General features: G+C 47.7%; 1 protein-coding gene across 1 annotated transcript in view; it reads right to left on the bottom strand.

Moving 5' to 3' along the window:
* LOC137380299 (laminin subunit beta-2-like) overlaps positions 1-23,338 on the bottom strand; it is a 283,335-nt gene that overhangs the window by 57,789 nt on the left and 202,208 nt on the right. The window contains exons 17-20 of the mRNA XM_068052207.1: positions 22,942-23,134; positions 21,859-22,002; positions 20,978-21,209; positions 18,464-18,627 (exon numbers count right to left, since the gene is read on the bottom strand). Of these exons, the coding sequence (XP_067908308.1) occupies positions 18,464-18,627; positions 20,978-21,209; positions 21,859-22,002; positions 22,942-23,134 (733 nt within the window). The remainder of the gene's footprint in view (positions 1-18,463; positions 18,628-20,977; positions 21,210-21,858; positions 22,003-22,941; positions 23,135-23,338) is intronic.

The raw sequence follows: 23,338 nt of genomic DNA, 5'->3' as shown, positions 1-23,338 counted from the left end.
CCCAAAGGGATCAGTGTTGGGTCTCAACCATCCCCCGCATTTATTAAAGCCACCTATCCAAATTTGCCAATGACACAAAGATAAGCGGCATTGTAAATCAGTGTAGATGGAAGCATAAAATTACAAAGAGAAATTGAGAGACTAAGTGAATGGGAAAAACAGTGACAAATGTGAGGTCATCCACTTTAAAGATAAAAGGATAGAACAGGGAACTTTCTAAATGGTGAAACGCTGAAAACAGTGGAAGTCCAAAGAGACTTGGGGGTCCATCTACATTGATCAGAAAAATATCATGAATGGAGACATAAAATAATCAAAAGGCTAATGGAATGCTGGATCTTATATCGAGAGAACTAGAATACAAGGGGGTAGAAGTCCTGCTTCAGTTATACAAACGCCCTTGTTAGACCACACCTGGAGTTACTGGGAGCAGTTTTGGGCACCAGATCTTAGGAAGGATATATTGGCCTTGGAGGGAGTGCAGTGTAGATTTACCAGAATAATACCTGGTCCAAGGATTAAATTACAAAGCCGGCTTACACAAACTAGGTTTGTATTCCCTGGAATTTAGAAGGTTAAGAGGTGATTGGATCAGAGTTTTAAGATATTAAGGGGAACAGATAGGGTAGATAGAGAGAAATCATTTCTACTGGTTGGAGAGTCTGGGAATAGGGAACTTTTTATTATTCATTCATGGGATGTGGGCGTCACAGGCCAGGCCAGCATTTATTGCCCATCCCTAATTGCCCTTGAGAAGGTGGTGGTGAACTGCCTTCTTGAACCACTGCAGTCCATGTGGGGTAGGTACACCCACAGTGCTGTTAGGAAGGGAGTTCCAGGATTTTGACCCAGCGACAGTGAAGGAACGGCGATATAGTTCCAAGTCAGGATGGTGTGTGACTTGGAGGGGAACTTGCAGGTGGTGATGTTCACATGCACCTGCTGCCCTTTTCCTTCTAGTTGGTAGAGGTCGCAGGTTTGGAAGGTGCTGTCTAAGGAGCCTTGGTGAGTTGCTGCAGTGCATCTTGCACATGGTACACACTGCTGCCTCTGTGCATCGGTGTTGGAGGGAGTGTATGTTTACGGTGGCAGATGGGCTGCTGATCAAGCGGGCTGTTTTGTCCTGGATGCTGTCGAGCATCTTGAGTGTTATTGGAGTTTCACACATCCAGGCAAGTGGAGAGTATTCCATCACACACCTGACTTGTGCCTTGTAGATGATGGACAGGCTTTGGGGAGTCAGGAGGTGAATTACTCACCATAGAATTCCCAGCCACTGACCTGCTCTTGTAGCCACAGTATTTATGGGGCTACTCCAGTTGAGTTTCTGGCCACTGGTAACCCCAGGATGTGGTGGGAGGGAGGGTGGGGGCCAGAGTTAAGTGATGGAGGCGGGCCCTCCCCTTCCAGATGCCGGGGCCCTCGATCAGGCATTGAGTGCCTTTGAACATGAAAAAACCACCACCTCCGACTGCCCCCCCCCCCAACCTCTGGGAGACCACAAGCAACCCCACCCAGGTTTGCACATTGTGCTCCGTGTGGCGACAGACCCACCCACCACTGGGTTAACACCAGCAGCAGCTGTATAAGGCCTTTAATTGGGCATTAATTGCCCACTTCGGGGCCTCAATTGGCAGCAGGGCAGGAAGGCCATCCACAGGCTTTCCCACCATGGACTTAATCGGGGTGGAGGCGGGAAGGTGGCGGAGTTCCCACCTGCCACCATCCTGCCCAATTAAATGCTCTCCCTGCTTCCAAATCCACCATGGGGGAAGAGCATCAATTCTGCCCAAAGAGTGGGAGAAGTTTCAAATTCTCTTCCTCAAATGACAGTTGTTGCCAGCTCAATTGTTAATTTTAAATCTGAGATTGATAGATTTTTGTTATCCAAATATATTAAGCGATATGGGGCAAAGGCAGCTATATGGAATCAGGTTGCAAATCAGCCATGATCTCATTGAATGGCAGAACAAGCCCAATGGGCTGAATGGCCTCCTCCTCTTCCTTGTGTTCCCATGTGCCAATGACTGAAATTTTCTTTTCCCATCTTTGAACAAAACCACATTATTTTAAAGGGTATGGTGAAAGTTTTGAGAAGCATTGAGCTCATGCCAGTGAACAGGGTACTTTCAGCAGAGCACTGGTTCCTGAATAGTCACTAGGAACCACAGTCTGAGCTTGTCAGCTAGTTAATACTGGTAACCAGAGTCAAGGTTCAGCAAGTTAATTTACTGATTAAAACTTTGGGAAATAAACAAGATTTCCAGGCAATGTAACTAGGAGCTGAACAAATAACTGGGAATGTGGATTACAGGGATAGGTGCAAAGTGAGCTGATAAGTTTATTTAAATACAATATCAGCAGCCTTTATTAACATTGGTATATTAGGTATTTGAATTAGTTAAAATCTTGTTATGTTTTTATTCAAAAAACAAAGAAAATAAGATGGTTAATTCCACCAGAAAATGTTAAATAAATGCTTAGAATTTCAGTTTATCAGTACTCTACCTCAGACTGCCTGGAAAGGTTTTTCTTGCAAGCCAAAGATTCTTCTTACCTCCCTCAAAACACTTCCTGTTGTTGAGTTTTAAACATGGCTACTTTTGGGTATCTGGGAGATCAAAGCATTAATTCTGGTGTCAGCTGGAGCTCACTGGGTAACACTCACAACCTCTGAGGCAAAAGATCATGGGTTCGAGTCCCACTCCAGAGACCTCGGCACATAATCCACGCTGACACTCCCAGAGCAGTACTGAGGGAGTTAAATTCAGCCTCCGTCTGCACTCTCAGATGTAACGGGTCCCACGGTCACTATTTGAAGAAGCGCAGTGGCCTGGACCAGCATTCCACTAAACAGACCATTTACCACATCGCTCTTTGTGGGAACTTGCTGTGCACAAATTGGCTGCCTCATTTGTCTATAAAACAACAGAGAGTACTCTTCAAAATACTTCACTGGCTGTGAAGCATTTGGGACATCCTGAGGTTGTGAAAGGGGCTGTATGAAGAAAAGTCTTTTTCCTACAAGGTTCCATGTGCCTTTACAAGAACCAACAAAAAATGGCTTGCTTGTTAATGCTGAAATCTACAAGGCGAGTGAGCCAGGCAATCACCACATAAAGGGGCAAGCCATGCATGGCGTCACAAATAGTGCAAGTAGAACAATTACTTACGGTGCCCTCCACTGGACCGCTTAACCACCCCTGGGTTGAGAAAAGTTACATGGATAAATTACAACAGGAGACTGGAGAGGGGAAGTTTAGCAATTAATACTCAGAAAGACCAAAGAATTTCCAAGCTAATTGCTTTACCACGAATTCCTTATTGGAATACAGTTCCACACACACTGACTCTCACTGGGGTACAGTTCCACACACACTGACTCTCTCTGGGGTACAGTTCCACACACACTGACTCTCACTGGGATACAGTTCCACACACACTGACTCTCACTGGGGTACAGTTCCACACACACTGACTCTCACTGGGTTACAGTTCCACACACACTGACTCTCACTGGGGTACAGTTCCACACACACTGACTCTCACTGGGATACAGTTCCACACACACTGACTCTCACTGGGATACAGTTCCACACACACTGACTCTCACTGGGGTACAGTTCCACACACACTGACTCTCACTGGGGTACAGTTCCACACACACTGACTCTCACTGGGTTACAGTTCCACACACACTGACTATCACTGGGGTACAGTTCCACACACACTGACTCTCACTGGGATACAGTTCCACACACACTGACTCTCACTGGGGTACAGTTCCACACACACTGACTCTCACTGGGGTACAGTTCCACACACACTGACTCTCACTGGGGTACAGTTCCACACACACTGACTCTCACTGGGATACAGTTCCACACACACTGACTCTCACTGGGGTACGGTTCCACACACACTGACTCTCACTGGGGTACAGTTCCACACACACTGACTCTCACTGGGGTACGGTTCCACACACACTGACTCTCACTGGGGTACAGTTCCACACACACTGACTCTCACTGGGGTACGGTTCCACACACACTGACTCTCACTGGGGTACAGTTCCACACGCACTGACTCTCACTGGTGTATGGGTTCCACACACACTGACTCTCACTGGGATACAGTTCCACACACACTGACTCTCACTGGGGTACGGTTCCACACACACTGACTCTCACTGGGGTACGGTTCCACACACACTGACTCTCACTGGGATACAGTTCCACACACACTGACTCTCACTGGGATACAGTTCCACACACACTGACTCTCACTGGGATACAGTTCCACACACACTGACTCTCACTGGGGTACAGTTCCACACACACTGACTCTCACTGGGTACAGTTCCACACACACTGACTCTCACTGGGGTACAGTTCCACACACACTGACTCTCACTGGGGTACAGTTCCACACACACTGACTCTCACTGGGGTACAGTTCCACACGCACTGACTCTCACTGGGATACAGTTCCACACGCACTGACTCTCACTGGGATACAGTTCCACACGCACTGACTCTCACTGAGGTACAGTTCCACACACACTGACTCTCACTGGGAATACAGTTCCACACACACTGACTCTCACTGGTGTATGGGTTCCACACACACTGACTCTCACTGGGATACAGTTCCACACACACTGACTCTCACTGGGGTACAGTCCCACACACACTGACTCTCACTGGGGTACAGTTCCACACACACTGACTCTCACTGGGGTACAGTTCCACACACACTGACTCTCACTGGGGTACAGTTCCACACACACTGACTATCACTGGGGTACAGTTCCTCACAAACTGACTCTCACTGGGGTACAGTTCCACACACACTGACTCTCACTGGGGTACAGTTCCACACACACTGACTCTCACTGGGATACAGTTCCACACACACTGACTCTCACTGGGATACAGTTCCACACACACTGACTCTCACTGGGGTACAGTTCCACACACACTGACTCTCACTGGGGTACAGTTCCACACACACTGACTCCCACTGGGGTACAGTTCCACACACACTGACTCTCACTGGGGTACAGTTCCACACACACTGACTCTCACTGGGGTACAATTCCACACGCACTGACTCTCACTGGTGTATGGGTTCCACACACACTGACTCTCACTGGGGTACAGTTCCACACACACTGACTCTCACTGGGGTACAATTGCACACGCACTGACTCTCACTGGTGTATGGGTTCCACACACACTGACTCTCACTGCGGTACAGTTCCACACGCACTGACTCTCACTGGGGTACAGTTCCACACACACTGACTCTCACTGGGGTACAGTTCCACACACACTGACTCTCACTGGGGTACAGTTCCACACACACTGACTCTCACTGGGGTGCAGTTCCACACACACTGACTCTCACTGGGGTACAGTTCCACACACACTGACTCTCACTGGGGTACAGTTCCACACACACTGACTCTCACTGGGGTACAGTTCCACACACACTGACTCTCTCTGGGGTACAGTTCCACACACACTGACTCTTACTGGGGTACAGTTCCACACACTGACTCTCACTGGGATACAGTTCCACACACACTGACTCTCACTGGGGTACAGTTCCACACACACTGACTCTCACTGGGGTACAGTTCCACACACACTGACTCTCACTGGGATACAGTTCCACACACACTGACTCTCACTGGGATACAGTTCCACACACACTGACTCTCACTGGGGTACAGTTCCACACACACTGACTCTCACTGGGGTACAATTCCACACACACTGACTCTCACTGGTGTATGGGTTCCACACACACTGACTCTCACTGGGGTACAGTTCCACACGCACTGACTCTCACTGGGGTACAGTTCCACACACACTGACTCTTACTGGGGTACAGTTCCACACACACTGACTCTCACTGGGGTACAGTTCCACACGCACTGACTCTCACTGGGGTGCAGTTCCACACGCACTGACTCTCACTGGGGTGCAGTTCCACACACACTGACTCTTACTGGGGTACAGTTCCACACACACTGACTCTCAATGGGGTACAATTCCACACGCACTGACTCTCACTGGGGTACAGTTCCACACACACTGACTCTTACTGGGGGACAGTTCCACACACACTGACTCTCACTGGGGTACAGTTCCACAGGCAGTGACTCTTGCATTGTTGGAGCAACTGTGGATCTAGAAAATCAGAATGAAGGAGAGAAAGAACAAAAAAAGTGAGATGAAGAAGTGGAATATGAAAGAAAAAAGAGGTAAGGAGAAAGGAAGGAGGGAAAGAAAAATGTGAACAGTGAGAGAGAGAGAATGTGAGAAAACGAAAGCATATAAAGTGAAACGAAATGGAGGGAGAGAACCATAGAAAAGTTACGGTACAGAAAGAGGCCATTCAGCCCATCGTGTCTGCTCTGGCTGACAAAACTAGCCGCCCAATCTAATCCCACTTTCCAGCACCTGGTCCGTAGCCTTGCAGGTTCCAGCACTTCAGGTGCAGGTCCAGGTACCTTTTAAATGAGTTGAGGGTTTCTGCCTCCACCACTGATCCTGGCAGCGAATTCCAGACACCCACCACCCTCTGGGTGAAAACGTTTTTCCTCATGTCCCCTCTAATCCTTCTACCAATCACCTTAAATCTGTGCCCACTGGTAATTGACCTCTCTGCTAGGGGAAACAGGTCCTTCCTGTCTATTCTATCTAGGCCCCTCATAATTTTGTGCACCTCAATTAAATCACCCCTCAGCCTCTTCTGTTCTGAGGAAAACAACCCTAACCTATCCAATCTTCCCTCATAGCTGCAACTTTCAAGCCCTGACAACATTCTTGTAAATCTCCTCTACTCTATCCAGAGCAATTATGTCTTTCCTGTAATGTGGTGATCAGAACTGTACGCAATACGCTGTGTTACGCTGTGGCCTAACCAGTGTTTTATTCTTTCTTTCTTTTCTTTTGGGCCTCCTTATCTCGAGAGACAATGGATACGCGCCTGGAGGTGGTCAGTGGTTTGTGAAGCAGCGCCTGGAGTGGCTATAAAGGCCAATTTTAGAGTGACAGGCTCTTCCACAGGTGCTGCAGAGAAACTTGTTTGTCGGGCTGTTGCACAGTTGGCTCTCCCCTTGCGCCTCTGTCTTTTTTCCTGCCAACTACTAAGTCTCTTCGACTCGCCACAATTTAGCCCTGTCTTTATGGCTGCCCGCCAGCTCTGGCGAATGCTGGCAACTGACTCCCACGACTTGTGATCAATGTCACACGATTTCATGTCGCGTTTGCAGACGTCTTTATAACGGAGACATGGACGGCCGGTGGGTCTGATACCAGTGGCGAGCTCACTGTACAATGTGTCTTTGGGGATCCTGCCATCTTCCATGCGGCTCACATGGCCAAGCCATCTCAAGCGCCGCTGACTCAGTAGTGTGTATAAGCTGGGGGTGTTGGCCGCTTCAAGGACTTCTGTGTTGGAGATATAGTCCTGCCACCTGATGCCAAGTATTCTCCGAAGGCAGCGAAGATGGAATGAATTGAGACGTCGCTCTTGGCTGGCATACGTTGTCCAGGCCTCGCTGCCGTAGAGCAAGGTACTGAGGACACAGGCCTGATACACTCGGACTTTTGTGTTCCGTGTCAGTGCGCCATTTTCCCACACTCTCTTGGCCAGTCTGGACATAGCAGTGGAAGCCTTACCCATGCGCTTGTTGATTTCTGCATCTAGAGACAGGTTACTGGTGATAGTTGAGCCTAGGTAGGTGAACTCTTGAACCACTTCCAGAGCGTGGTCGCCAATATTGATGGATGGAGCATTTCTGACATCCTGCCCCATGATGTTCGTTTTCTTGAGGCTGATGGTTAGGCCAAATTCATTGCAGGCAGACGCAAACCTGTCGATGAGACTCTGCAGGCATTCTTCAGTGTGAGATGTTAAAGCAGCATCGTCAGCAAAGAGGAGTTCTCTGATGAGGACTTTCCGTACTTTGGACTTCGCTCTTAGACGGGCAAGGTTGAACAACCTGCCCCCTGATCTTGTGTGGAGGAAAATTCCTTCTTCAGAGGATTTGAACGCATGTGAAAGCAGCAGGGAGAAGAAAATCCCAAAAAGTGTGGGTGCGAGAACACAGCCCTGTTTCACACCACTCAGGATAGGAAAGGGCTCTGATGAGGAGCCACCATGTTGAATTGTGCCTTTCATATTGTCATGGAATGAGGTGATGATACTTAGTAGCTTTGGTGGACATCCGATCTTTTCTAGTAGTCTGAAGAGACCACGTCTGCTGACGAGGTCAAAGGCTTTGGTGAGATCAATGAAAGCAATGTAGAGGGGCATCTGTTGTTCACGGCATTTCTCCTGTATCTGATGAAGGGAGAACAGCATGTCAATAGTCGATCTCTCTGCACGAAAGCCACACTGTGCCTCAGGGTAGACGCGCTCGGCCAGCTTCTGGAGCCTGTTCAGAGCGACTCGAGCAAAGACTTTCCCCACTATGCTGAGCAGGGAGATTCCACGGTAGTTGTTGCAGTCACCGCGGTCACCTTTGTTTTTATAGAGGGTGATGATGTTGGCATCGCGCATGTCCTGGGGTACTGCTCCCTCGTCCCAGCACAGGCATAGCAGTTCATGTAGTGCTGAGAGTATAGCAGGCTTGGCACTCTTGATTATTTCAGGGGTAATGCTGTCCTTCCCAGGGGCTTTTCCGCTGGCTAGGGAATCAATGGCATCACTGAGTTCCGATTTGGTTGGCTGTATGTCCAGCTCATCCATGACTGGTAGAGGCTGGGCTGCATTGAGGGCAGTCTCAGTGACAGCATTCTCCCTGGAGTACAGTTCTAGGTAGTGCTCAACCCAGCGGTCCATCTGTTTGCGTTGGTCAGTGATTATGTCCCCCGATTTAGATTTGAGGGGGGTGATCTTCTTGATGGTTGGCCCAAGAGCTCTCTTCATGCCATCATACATTCCTCTGATGTTTCCGGTGTCTGAGGCCAGCTGAATATGACTGCATAGGTGTTGCCAGTAGTCGTTTGCGCAACGCCTAGCTGTTCTTTGTGCAGTACTTCTGGCTGCTTTAAGTGCTGCGGATGTTAAATCGCTGGGGGCTTTCTTGTAGTTCAAAAGTGCAATGCGCTTAGCGGCTATGACAGGTTCCAGCTCTTCATTATGAGATTGAAACCAGTCTGCATTTCTCTTCGCACTTTTGCCGTAGGTGGTCAAAGCTGACTCATAGATGGCGTCTCTGATGTGGGCCCACTTGGTCTCAGCATCCCCTGTGGGAGTGTTTTGAAGGGCTGTTACAAGTGAATTTAGAAATTTTTGTAACAGCTGTGGGTGAGAAATTCTGCTCGTGTTGATGCGCGGGTGGCCCTTCTGCTTGGAATGATGCAACTTCTTTGGTCTGAGTCTAACCTTGCTGCACACCAGGGAGTGGTCGGTGTCGCAGTCCGCACTGTGGAAGCTGCGTGTGATTTGAACACTGTTTAAGGCGGCTCGCCTTGTGACAATGAGGTCTAGCTGGTGCCAACGACGTGATCTTGGGTGCCTCCATGAAACCTGGTGACAGGGTTTAGTGTGAAAGAACGAGTTGGTGATGCAGAGGTTATGATAGGTACACAACTCAAGCAGTCTCTGCCCGTTCTCATTCATCCTTCCAACGCCATAGCGCCCAAGGCAGGAGGGCCATGAGTCATGGTCGGCCCCAACCCTGGCATTAAAGTCCCCCAGCAGGAATAGGTGTTCGGTGTTGGGGATGCTGCTAATGATGTTATGGAGTTGTTCATAGAACTGGTCTTTAGCTTCAGGTGCGGAACAGAGTGTTGGAGCATAGATGCTGAGTAGGTGTACTGGACCAGAGGTGGTGAGCAGTCGGATGGACAGTATGCGTTCCGAGCCATTTGAGGGAGGCTCTATCATGCTGAGCAAGGAGTTTCTGATGGCGAAGCCCACTCCATGCTGTCTTGGTTCTTCAGGATCCCTGCCCTGCCAGAAGAAGGTGTAGTCTTGCTCTGCTCGAGAGCCACTCGCGGGGAGGCGAGTCTCCTGAAGTGCTGCAATGTCCACATTGAGTCTACTGAGCTCGTTGTTAATGATGGCGGTCTTCCGAGAATCGTTGATTTGTGTAAGGTCTTCCGACAGGCCAGGACACATAGTTCTGACGTTCCAGCTTGCAAAGCGAAGGGCTGGTACCTTCTTTCCTTTTTTCATGTTGTTTGGTGCGGTGTATCAGTCCACCTTTCGGGCAATGACCCTGAGCTCCAAGCACCCATTGAAGCAGGCAGACTGTGGCGGGACAGAACCTTATTGACCGGGGGCTGCCCGGTTTGAGGTGGGCGGTAGCTGTCCAGTGAGGTGCAATGACCTCTCCCACCGACAAAGGCAACCCGTGGCGCCCAGTTTCTACGCCAATTTATCTGGACTTATAACCCGTAACTGCTGCCTTCCGTGTTGTTTTAGTCGCTGTGAGGCAACTATGGAGTGACCTCTCCATGGCGCATGCCTGGGCAAATTTATGGAGGTTGAGAGTTGCCCAGTCGTCAAAACCCCCCTCTCGGCCTTTCTGGTGGGGTCCAAAGGAGTGCAGGACACGACGTTTGGCACCAGTATGGCTGCAGGAACTGCCGGAAACATGCCAAAGGTGACACATGACCGCCTACGGGGATCCGCTCCGGATGCAAGGGGGAGGGGTAGAGGGAGGGGGTGGGGGGGGGATGCAGGGGAAGGGGGTGCGGGGTGAAGATGGTGCGAGGGGGGGGCGGGCTGGGACGGGGTTGTGAGGGGGTGAGCTGAGAGGGTGGAGCAGGGAAGGGGACGGGGGTGGGGGGTGGTGGAAGGGGGGTAAAGGGGGGGGGGAGGGGGGGTGGAATCTGGTGCAGGTAATAAGCCATTTCCTCAGTGCCCACCATCGACGTCCGGAAAGCTCATCCACGTCCTTCGGGAGGTGAAGCATCATTTGGCAGACTTAGAGGTGGTTACATTTGCTAAGGGTTTTTTTTTTTGCAGTGGTTTAAATAAAGGCATGCAGCATTGCCGACAGTGCGCTGCAGATGCTCTCCGAGCCATCTCCCGCGGGCGCTTTGAAGTTGCGGCCGGGGGGGCCGTTCGTGGATGTTTTGGGTGTTCGGGGCACCTTTTCACAGGACTTCTCTCGGGTCCCGCAGCTCCTTCTTCACCTCAATGGACTTACCGCATGCCGTGGCTGCAGACACTCTGGACTGTGAAGACAGCAGGATCGGAGATTAAAGTATCGGCAGCTGTGCTCGTCAGTTTCATCCGGATCAATTTCATTGAGAAAACAAAGAGCAGGTGTGGCTGGGGGAGGGCAGTGGGCCCAGGTAACATACACTAAACTAACTGTTAACTTTTAGATAGGGCTAAAATGAACTGATTTAAAGAGCCAGGGGAATTTAAACAGTTTAAGAGGGCAGATTGGGGGAGAAAACGTTAGGGATGGGAGCAGATGGCCATGGATAGAGTTGAACAGCAAGGGAGCTTCCTAGGGAGCTTCCAGCCCAGAAGCCATCTTAAGGATTAGACCAGTGTTTTATACAGTTCCAGCATTACATCCCTGCTTTTGTATTCTATACCTCGGCCAAAGCAAAGGCTTTTGGTCAACTATTCTGTGACCTTGTCCTAACTACACCTTCTCCTTTGTTATCTCTTGCCCCACCCCCGCTTTACTTGCTTATAACCTTTTACATTTCTAATATTTGCTAGTTCTGAAGAAGGGTCATTGACCTGAAACGTTAACTCTGTTTCTCTCTCCACAGATGCTGTCAGACCTGCTGAGTATTTCCAGCATTTCCTGTTTCTATTTCAGATTTCCAGCATCTGCAGTATTTTGCTTCAACAAAGGATAATAGTCGACGGACGTTTTTTTCTTGTCCCTGAGCCAATTTTGGATTCAACCTGCCACATTCCCCTGTATCCCATGGGCTTTCATTTTTCTGACCAGTTTGCCATGTGGGACCTTGTCAAATGCCTTATTAAAATCCATGTAGACCACATCCACTGCACTACCCTCATCAATCCTCCTTGTTACTTCCTCAAAAAATTGATGCTGACTATCCCTGATTAATCCGTGCCTTTCTGAGTGACAGTTTATCCTATCTCTCAGCATTGATTCTAATAATTTGTCCACCATCGAGGTCAGACTGACCGGCCTATAATTATTTGGCCTATCCCTAACACCCTTTTTAAACAATGGTACAATGTTCGCAGACCTCCAATCCTCTGCTACTTGGCCTGGATCTAGTAAGGATTTAAAGATGATCCTCAGAGCATCCCCTATTTCCTCCCTGGCTTCCTTTAACAACCTGGGAGACAATCCATCCGGCCCTGGTGATTTATCCACCTTCAAGGATGTCAGACCCTCTAGTACTGTCTCTCTCATTACGCTTATCGTATCGAATATTTCACACTCCTCCTTTCTTACTACAATGTCTGCATCATCCCTCTTTCATCCCTCTTGTTTGTGCACTGCAGCAACTCGCCAAGGCTGCTTCAATAGCACCTTCCAAACACAATATCATTGCTATAACGGAACCTTGGCTTAAAGAGGGGCAGAAATGGCAGCTCAACATCCTGCAGAAAGAGTTTTCAGGTGGGATAGAGAAGGGGATAAAAAACGAGTGGCATAGCATTATTAGTTAAGGAATCAATAACAGCTGTGAGGAGGGATGATATACTCAATGAATCATCAAATGAGGTCATATGGGTTGAGCTCAAAAATAAAAAAGGGGCAACCACACTACTACGAATGTACTAAAGACCCCCAAATAGTGAGAGGGAGATAGAAGAACAAATATGTCGGCAAATTTCTGAGTGCAAAAATAATACGATAATAATAGTTGGGGATTTCAACTACGCGAATATCAACTGGGTTCACTAATGTCCTTTAGGGAAGGAAATCTGCTGTCCTTACCTGGTCTGGCCTACATGTGACTCCAGACCCACAGCAATGTGGTTAACTCTTACATGCCCTCTGAAATGGCCTAGCAAGCCACTCAGTTGTATCTAACTGCTACAAAGTCAATAAAAAGAAATGAAACCAGACGGACCACCAGGCATCGACCTAGGCACCGGAAACGACAACGGCAAACCCAGCCCTGTCGACCCTGCAAAGTCCTCCTTACTAACATCTGGGGGCTTGTGCCAAAGTTAGGAGAGCTGTCCCACAGACTAGTCAAACAACAGCCTGACATAGTCATACTCACAGAATCATACCTTACAGACAATGTCTCAGACACTGCCATCACCATCCCCGGGTATGTCCTGTCCCACTGGCAGGACAAACCCAGCAGAGGTGGCGGGACAGTGGTCTACAGTAGGGAGGGAGTTGCCCTGGGAGTGCTCAACATCGACTCCGGACCCCATGAAGTCTCATGGCATCAGGTCAAACATGGGCAAGGTAACCTCCTACTGATTACCACCGACCGCCCTCCCTCAGCTGATGAGTCAGTACTCCTCCATGTTGAACACCACTTGGAGGAAGCACTGAGGGTGGCAAGGGTGCAGAATGTACTCTGGGTGGGGGACTTCAATGTCCATCACCAAGAGTGGCTCGGTAGCACCACTACTGACCGAGCTGGCCAAGTGCTAAAGGACATCGCTGCTAGACTGGGTCTGCAGCAGGTGGTGGGGGAACCAACAAGAGGGAAAAACATACTTGACCTCGTTCTCACCAATTTGCCTGCCGCAGATGCATCTGTCCATGACAGTATTGGTAGGAGTGACCACTGCACAGTCCTTGTGGAGACAATGTCCCGCCTTCACATTGAGGATACCGTCCATCGTGTTGTGTGGCACTATCACCGTGCTAAATGGGATAGATTTCAAACAGATCTAGCAATGCAAAACTGGGCATCCATGAGGCGCTGTGGGCCATCAGCAGCAGCAGAACTGTACTCAACCACAATCTGTAACCTCATGGCCCGGCATATCCCCCACTCTACCATTACCATCAAGTCAGGAGACCAACCCTGGTTCAATGAAGAGTGCAGGAGGGCATGCCAGGAGCAGCACTAGGCATACCTCAAATTGAGGTGTCAACCTGGTGAAGCTACAACCCAGGACTACTTGCATGCCAAACTGCGTAAGCAGCAAGAAATAGACAGAGCTAAGCGATCCCATAACCAACGGATCAGATCTAAGCTCTGCAGTCCTGCCACATCCAGCCATGAATGGTGGTGGACAATTAAACAACTAACTGGAGGAGGTGGCTCCACAAATATCCCCATCCTCAATGATGGGGGAGCCCAGCACATCAGTGCAAAAGATAAGGCTGAAGCATTTGCAACAATCCTCAGCCAGAAGTGCTGTGTTGATGATCCATCTCGGCCTCCTCCTGAAGTCCCCAGCATCACAGATGCCAGACTTTAGCCAATTCGATTCACTCCGCATGATATCAAGAAACGACTGAAGGCATTGGATACTGCAAGGCTATGAACCCTGACAATATTCCGGCAATAGTACTGAAGACCTGTGCTCCAGAACTTGCTGCGTCCCTAGCCAAGCTGTTCCAGTACAGCTACAACACTGGCATCTACCCTGCAATGTGGAAAATTGCCCAGGTATGTCCTGTACACAAAAAGCAGGACAAATGCAACCCGGCCAATTACCGCCCCATCAGCCTACTCTCAATCATCAGTAAAGTGATGGAAGGTGTCATCAACAGTGCCAGCAAGCAGCACTTGCTTAGCAATAACCTGCTCAGTGATGCTCAGTTTGTGTTCCGCCAGGGCCACTCAGCTCCTGACCTCATTACAGCCTTGGTTCAAACATGGACAAAAGAGCTGAACTCAAGAGGTGAGGTGAGAGTGACTGCCCTTGACATCAAGGCAGCATTTGTCCGAGTATGGCATCGAAGAGCCCTAGCAAAACTGAGGTGAATGGGAATCAGGGGGAAAACCCTCCGCTGGTTGGAGTCATACCTAGTGCAAAGGAAGATGGTTGTGCTTGTTGGAGGTCAATCATCTGAGCTCCAGGACATCACTGCAGGAGTTCCTCAGGGTAGTGTCCTAAGCCCAAACATCTTCAGCTGCTTCATCAATGACCTTCCTTCAATCATAAGGTCAGAAGTGGGGATGTTTGCTGATGATTGCACAATGTTCAGCACCATTCGCGACCCCTCAGATACTGAAGCAGTCCGTGTAAAAATGCAGCAAGACCTGGGCAATATCCAGGCTTAGGCTGATAAGTGGCAAGTAACATTCGCGCCACACAAGTGCCAGGCAATGACCATGTCCAACAAGAGAGAATCTAACCATCTCCCCTTGACATTCAATGGCATTACCATCGCTGAATCCCCCACTATCAACATCTTAGGGGCTACCATTGACCAGAAACTGAACTGGAGTAGCCATATAAATACCATGGCTACAAGAGCAGGTCAGAGGCTAGGAATCCTGAGGCGAGTAACTCACCTCCTGACTCCCCAAAGCCTGTCCACCATCTACAAGGCACAAGTCAGGAGTGTGATGGAATACTATCCCCTTGCCTGGATGGGTGCAGCTCCAACAACACTCAAGAAGCTCGACCCCATCCAGGACAAAGCAGCCCGCTTTATTGGCATCCCATCTACAAACATTCACTCCCTCCAGCACCTACGCACAGAGGCAGTAATGTGTACCATCTACAAGATGCACTGCAGCCATGCACCAAGGCTCCTTAGACAGCATCTTCCAAACCCGCAACCTCTACCAACTATAAGGACAAGGGCAGCAAATGCATGGGAACACCACCACCTGCAAGTTCCCCTCCAAGTTACACACCATCCTGACTTGGAACTATATCGCCGTTCCTTCATTGTCGCTGGCTCAAAATCCTGGAACTTGGCAAGAAATATAAAAACAAACAGTAAGAGCTTCTACGGGTATATTAAAAGGAAGAGAGTAGCTAAAGTGTGTGACCCTTAGAGGATGAGACTGGGGAACTAATAACAGGGAAATGGCAGATAATTTAAACCAATATTATGCATCGGTCTTCACGGTGGAGGACACTATAAACATCCCAACAATAATAGATGAGCAAGGTGTAAATGGGAGGGAGGAACTTGTAACAATTTCTATTACGAGGGAAAAGTGCTGGAAAAACTGATGGGTCTCAAGGCAGACAAGTTGCCAGGACCGGATGGCCTGTATCCAAGGGTTTTAAAAGAAGTGGCTGCAGAGATAGTGGAGGCATTGGTCATAATATACCAAAACTCACTGGATTCCGGTAGGGTACCAGTGGATTGGAAAACAGCTAATGTGACACCCCTAATCAAGAAAGGAGAGAGACAGAAAGCAGGAAACTATAGACCAGTTAGCTTAACATCTGTCATTGGGAAAATGCTAGAGTCCATTATTAAGGAAGAAATAGCAGGACATTTAGAAAAATATAATGTAATCAAACACAGTCAACATGGTTTTATGAAAGGGAAATCATGTTTGACAGATTTTTTAGGGTTCTTTGAGGATTTAACAAGCAGAATGGAAAAGGGGAACCAGTAGATGTTGAGTATTTGGATTTTCAGAAGGCGTTTGATAAGGTGCCACATAAAAGATTATTGCACAAAATAGGAGCTCAGGGTATTGGGGGTAATGTGTTGGCATGGATTGAGGATTGGATAACACACAGAAGACAGAGAGTCGGGATCAATGGGTCTTTTTCAGGTTGGAAAGCCGTAACTGGTGGGGTGCCACAAGGATCGGTCCCAGGGTCTCAACTATTTACTATCTATATTAATGACTTGGAGGAAGGGACAGAGTGTAGAGTATCCAAATTTGCTGATGATACAAAAATAGGTGGGAAGGCATGTTGTGATGAGGACACAAAGAATCTGCAAAGGGATATAGATAGGTTAAGTGAGTGGGCAAAAACTTTGCAGATGGAGTTCAATGTGGGAAAGTGTGAGGTAATCCACTTTAGTAGGAAGAATAAAAAGGCAGATTATTATTTAGATGGAGAAAGACTACAAAATACTGCAGTACAGAGAGATCTGGGTGTTCTTGCACAGTTACAGAATAAGGGGGCACACAATTAAAACTGAGATGCAAAGGAATTTCTTCTCTCAGAGGGTGGTGAATCTCTGGAATTCCCTGCCTCAGAGAGTTGTGGAGGCTAGGTCACTAAATGTATTTAAGGAGGTGGTAGATAGATTTTTGAAATCTCGGGGAGTTGAGGGTTCGGCAGAGCAGACCCGAAAGAGGAGTTGAGGCCTGGGACAGATCAGCCATGATCTTACTGAATGGCAGGGCAGGCTTGAGGGGCTGAATGGCCTACTCCTGCTCCTATTGCTTATGTTCTTATGTTCCCTTCCTAACAGCACTGTGGGTATACCTACACCAAATGGACTGCAGCGGTTCAAGAAGGCAGCTCACCACCACCTTCTCAAAGGCAATTAGGGATGGGCAATAAATGCTGGCCTAGCCAGCGATGCCCACATCCCATGAATGAATAAAAAAATACAAACAGCGTGAAGGGCACAGAGGGCACAAAATTCTTGAACTGCATTCAAGAGAACTTTTTTAGCCAGCACGTAACAAGCCCAATGAGAGGGGGCGCAATTCTTGACTTAGTCTTCGGAAATGAAGCTGTGCAGGTGGATGAAGTAGCAGTGGGTGACCATTTTGGAGATAGTGACCATAATACAGTTAGTTTCAGCATAATCATGGAAAAGGACAGAGATAAAGCAGGGGTAAAAGTTCTAAATTGGGGGAAGGCTAATTTTACGAAGCTGAGAGGTGACCTGGCGAAAGTGGACTGAAAACAGCTACTTGAAGGAAAATCAATGGCAAACCAGTGGGAGGCATTCAAAAGCAAGATTCTACAAGCACAGTGTAGGCATGTCCCCACAAAGATAAAGGGTGGTACTGTCAAATCTAGAGCCCCCTGGTTATCTAGAAGCTTACAGGGTAAGATAAAGCAGAAAAAGAAAGCTTATGACGATCACAAAAAACTGAATACTTTAGAATGCCTGGAGGAGTATAGAAAGTGTAGGGGTGAAGTAAAAAAGGAAAGTAGGAAAGCAAAGAGAGGACATGAAAAAATATTGTCAGGTAAAATCAAAGAAAACCCAAGAGTTTTATCAGTACATTAAGAGCAAGAGGATGAGGTATGTGGATTGTGAGATGGAACAGATTGGAAAAATGCTGTGGAGAGAGGGAAGGAAAGAAAGGAGGAAGGGCATAAATAATAAACCAGGAATGTTCTTTCTGTAAAATGTTACTTTCTGTAAATTGTTGATCCTGCATCACCCTTCCTGCAGGAGTTTCATTCTCTGAAAAACTGGTGGTGCAGCTCTACTACCAGTTAATAGCACCTTCTGCCTCGGGTCGACTTGTAAGAACTCTCATTGAGAAGCATGGCCAGTGTATCTGCCTGTCTTTGTTGATAATTTCCCATTCACCTCAAGTATCACCAGAGCTGCTTCCAAAGTGTAGTAGTGGAGGACTCAGCACCCAGAGCACGTTGCTTCACAGTCTCCTACCTGTGTATCCTTGGTCGCAGTTACACACCACTTGTCTTGTTCTGGCATCCTGATAGCATGAGGTGGCATAATGTCGGCCGCTGTTGGGGCCTCCAGGGCATGGGCAAGGGCGGCACTGCTCCCCAGAACCCAGTACAGGGTTTCCATAGTAACCAGCAGCACATCTGTTCGTCAAGAAGGAGTGGAGAGAAATTGAAAATCTATAATACTTTTCCAATATTAGAGTTAGAAGAAGGGTTAGGTTAAGGATTAGGATAAGGGTTAGAGGGACCCATGGACCCGGTAGTATCCCTCCTCCCAAAGACAGATGTCTTTAAAAATGTTATACAAGTTCTAATTTCAAAAGTAGAAAGCTTGATCAAAGGGTTTTTAAGTGTCTGTGAGAAAATAAAACCAACAAAATTGTAATTTTTTTGTAGCTCCATATTTCACTTAACAGTGCATAGTATAAAAGTCTAACCAACATTTTTGCATATTACTCAAGGGCCTTCTCAATATGGTTGTGGTACTCCATCAGTTTGTAGATCAGGGGAGTCATGACTCAGAATGAGGTTTATGGAATATCATAGAATCTGCTTCCATCATGCTTTCAGACAGTACATTCGAGATCATAATAACTTGCTGTGTAAAAGAAAATTCTCCTCATTTCCTCTCGATTCTTTTGCCAATTACCTTAAATCTGTGTCCTCTGGTTACTGACCCTCCCGCCACTGGAAACAGTTTCTCCTTACTTACTCTATAAAAATCCTTCATGAGAAAGAAAATTTGCAGAGCTACAGGGAAAGGGCGGGGGAGCGGGACTAAGTGAGTTGCTCTTACAGAGAGATGGCACGGACATGATGGGCCGAATGGCCTCTTTCTGTGCTGTAACCATTCTATAATTCTACTTCTATTAAGTCTCTCCTTAGTCTTCTCTGCTCCAAGGAGAATAACACCAGTTTCTCTAGTCTCTCCACAGAACTGAAGTCCAGCATCACTGATACCATTCTTGTAAATCTCCTGGCCATCCTCTCTTAAGGCTTTGACATGCTTTCTAAAGTGTCGTGCCCACAATTGACACAATACTCCAGCTGGCGCCCAAGCAGAGATTTATAAAGCTTTAGCATAACATCCTCGCTTTTTCCCTCTCTGCCCTTATTTATAAAGTTAAGGATCTCGTATGCTTTTTCAAACCTTCTCAACTTATCCTACCATTTTCAAAGATTTTCAACATACACGAACCTCCCCATCGCCTGGTCTCTCTGTTCCTGCTTCCCCTTTAAAACTGTACCATTTAGTTTATATTTGCCTCTCCTCATTCTTCCCTCCTGAATTCATCACTTCACACTTCTCTGCATTAAATTGCATCTGACGTGTGTCTGCCCATTTCACCGGTCTGTCTATGTCCTGAAATTTGCGACTATCGTTCTCACATTTTTCACACAGGTTAATCAGAACATGGAATTATTTACCACCAACAGCATGGAAGCAGAGACTGGAACATAATTTAAAAGGAATTGGATAAGGATTTGAAAAGAAAGAACGGAAAAATATACAAAGAAGTGGGATTAGAGTAGATAATTCCAGTTGAAGAGCTAGTACCAGCGCAGCTTTAATGGGCTGAATGAACCTTATAGCCCAGGAGACCAATGTTACTCCTGCTGCAGCAACACTCGGTGATGCTGGTCCATCAATCCACCACTAGGACGAGCGACTGACCAGAGGAGAAAGACAAGAATGGGTTTGTCAATAAAACCGGAGGCTGGTTATGTCCCCAGAACTAAAAGATAGTACACATAAACAGCAATTCAGAAAGAACAGAACAAGAGACAGGGAAAGAAATACAGGGGCACAAAGACTAGAAACACAGGGATCAATTTTAACTCAGCAAATTTCTGGCAAGGGGAACTTTGCCACAGGGAGTAATTGAAACACAAACCACTGCATCTTTTAAGGGAAAATTATGGATAAACATTTGAAGCAGAGGAAGATACAGGGCTATGGGGAGAGAGGGGACAGTGGGATTAGTTTGGGATTGATCCAGGGCTATGGGGAGGGAGTGGGTTAGGGGATTAGTTTAGGACTGATACAGGGCTATGGGAAGAGAGTGGGGCAGTGGGATTAGTTTGGGATTGATACAGGGCTATGGGGAGAGAGTGGGGCAGTGGGATTAGTTTAGGATTGATACAGGGCTATGGGGAGGGAGTGGGTTAGGGGATTAGTTTAGGGCTGATACAGGGCTATGGGAAGAGAGTGGGGCAGTGGGATTAGTTTGGGATTGATACAGGGCTATGGGGAGAGTGTGTGGCAGCGGGTTTAATTTTGGATTGATTCGGGGCTAGGAGGAGAGTGCGGAGGAATGGAATTAGTTTAGGATTAAGCTAACAAAGAATGGCCATGATAAACTGAATGGCCTCGGTGCTTCAGTGGGTGTAAATCACATCCCATAATTACCCATCCTATATCCTCAGCAACCATGTTTTACAAAGCTTATCTGTGTTCCAAGGAGATGACTCGGTTTGATTGGGATCTTACCGGTCACAGTTTTGCCCCACAGTGTTGCTTCGGCAGTTGAGGCAAACTCCAGTCCGTTGGTCACACCCTTCTGCGTGCCCGTTGCATCGACATGGCTGGCAGTTCGGGAAGCCCCAGTGGCCGGGCTGGCACTGACTGCACCGCCTACCGAATGCTCCCGCCCGGCACTGGCACTGCCCGCTGAGCTGGTCACAGAGCATGTTGTACGATCCCTCCTGCTTACAGCTACAGGCTAGGGGCAGAGAGAAAAAGAGAGAGTTTGTCCATCAAACTCACAAAGTCCCACAACAGGCAGATCATTTTGAATCTTCCAGTATAGAATGAGGCAATTCGGCTCATCGTGCTGTTCTGGCTCTTTGAAAGTGCTACTGAGTTAGTCCCACTCTCCCTGTTCTTCCCCTTAGCCCAGCAAATTTATCCAATTCCCACTTAAAAATTATTATTGATCCTACTTCCACTGCCCTTGCAGGCAACAAGTCACTTTATTTACTAGTTGATCCTCATCTCCCCTCCTATTCATTTAGTCAATTAATTTAAATCTGTTTCCTCTGGTTACTGACCTATCTGCCAGTGGAAACAGTTTCTCCTAATTTACTCTTATAAAAGTAGGAGCACACAAGTACACAAGTGCACAAGAACATGAGCACACAGGGACAGTAGGGGACCATTCAGCTCCTTAATCCTGTTCTGCAATTCAATCAGATCATGGCTGATCTGTGCCTCAACGCCATTTTCCCTCCATACCCCTCGATGCCAATACCCAACGAAAATCAATCGACCTCAGCCTCCTGGTCAATAGCAAAGGCTGCAACACGTCTAAATCGGGATTGTTGTGGCTAACACAGAATGGCTGGGAGAGGTTCATTCTCCCAGTACCTTACCCTTGCAGCCCATTGGGCCAAAGCCATATGTTCCAGGAGCACACTGTTGACAACGTCGGCCGATCACTCTGGGCTTGCACCGACACTGCCCACCATTGGACTCGCACTCCAAGCTCAGCGAGCCTTGAGGGTCGCACTGGCAGGCTGAAAGCAGAGAAAGCAGTGAGGACATTCATTCCCTGTACCTAGTTCTCAGTCCATTCAGAACCTTACCGCACTGAAGGAGGCCATTCGGCCCATCGTGCCTGTGCCAGCTCTTTGAGACAGCTTTTCATTAAGTTCAACTCCCCCTGCTCATTCCCCATCGCTCTGCAAATGTTATCTTTTAAAACATTTATCCCATTCCCTTTTGAAAGTTACTACTGAATCTGCTTCTATCACCCTTTCAGGCAGCACATTCCAAATTACAACAACTCACTGTGTAATGTAGATCGGAATGTAATGGTTATTGCAGTCCATCCCACTCACGCACAAATCCAAAAAAAAAATTCACTTACTGATAATCATCAATCATTTCTTGCATCAAAAAACTACACCGCCTCCTCTCTAATTTGCCAATAATATCCATCTCCCTCAGGACCTACCCCCACCATTTGTGGGCAGTAACTAAATCTGACCCATCCATGCTCCGCACCATTTAAAAACATGCATGTTCTCAGGATATGGCATTAACTGGCAAGGCCAGCATTTTTGCCCAGACCTAGTTGTCCCTTGAGGAGATGGTGGTGGGCTTTCTTCTTGAACCATTAGAGTTCATGTGGTATTAGTTTGGGAGTTCTGGGATTTTAACCCAGCAAAATGAAGGATCAACCGACATATGTCCAAGTGGTGTGTGACTTGTTGGAGGACTTCAAGGTGGCGGGTGTCCCCTTGCACCTGCTGCCCTTGTACTGGGTGGTAGAGGTCACTTTTTGGAAGGTGCTGTCAAAGAATCATTGGCAAGCTGCTGGAGTGCATCTTGTGGATGGTACACACTGTGACCATTGCACACTGGTGGTGCAGGGAATGGATGTTTAATAGATATTTGATCACACTCTGTGAGTTTATTGCAACAAAACAAATGGATCCCAATTTCATACTCACGCAGTGCCCCATTGTGGATTATAGCTGACATGCTGCTGATCAGCTTGGCACAGATGTCAGTCATTGTTGATGTGACAACTGGTATGCTGTTGTCATGGCAACGGTAACGCTCAAAGGTCTCCTTCCTCCTAATGGAGGCAGCATCACCAGCAATGAACATCTCCATTGAGGAATAGCGAGGAACCAAGACGATCTACAAACAAAAATTAAACCACTGGAAGTGATCAGTGTAACTGGATTACTGGAATTTACACAGACAGCTCCCGATCTACTGGCAATACCTGTACACAGGCAAGAAAAGCTTATTGTTTGATCTTTTCAACATTTCGTCAAAGAATATAGAAGATGCCAGTTTCTCAGTGATCATTATCTCACGAACATGGTTTGTAGGTAGTCA

This window comes from Heterodontus francisci, chromosome 19 (assembly GCF_036365525.1).
Source record: "Heterodontus francisci isolate sHetFra1 chromosome 19, sHetFra1.hap1, whole genome shotgun sequence".
NCBI lineage: Eukaryota > Metazoa > Chordata > Chondrichthyes > Heterodontiformes > Heterodontidae > Heterodontus > Heterodontus francisci.
Note: the sequence above shows the minus strand (reverse complement) of the source record. Positions and strands in the feature narration are given on the sequence as shown.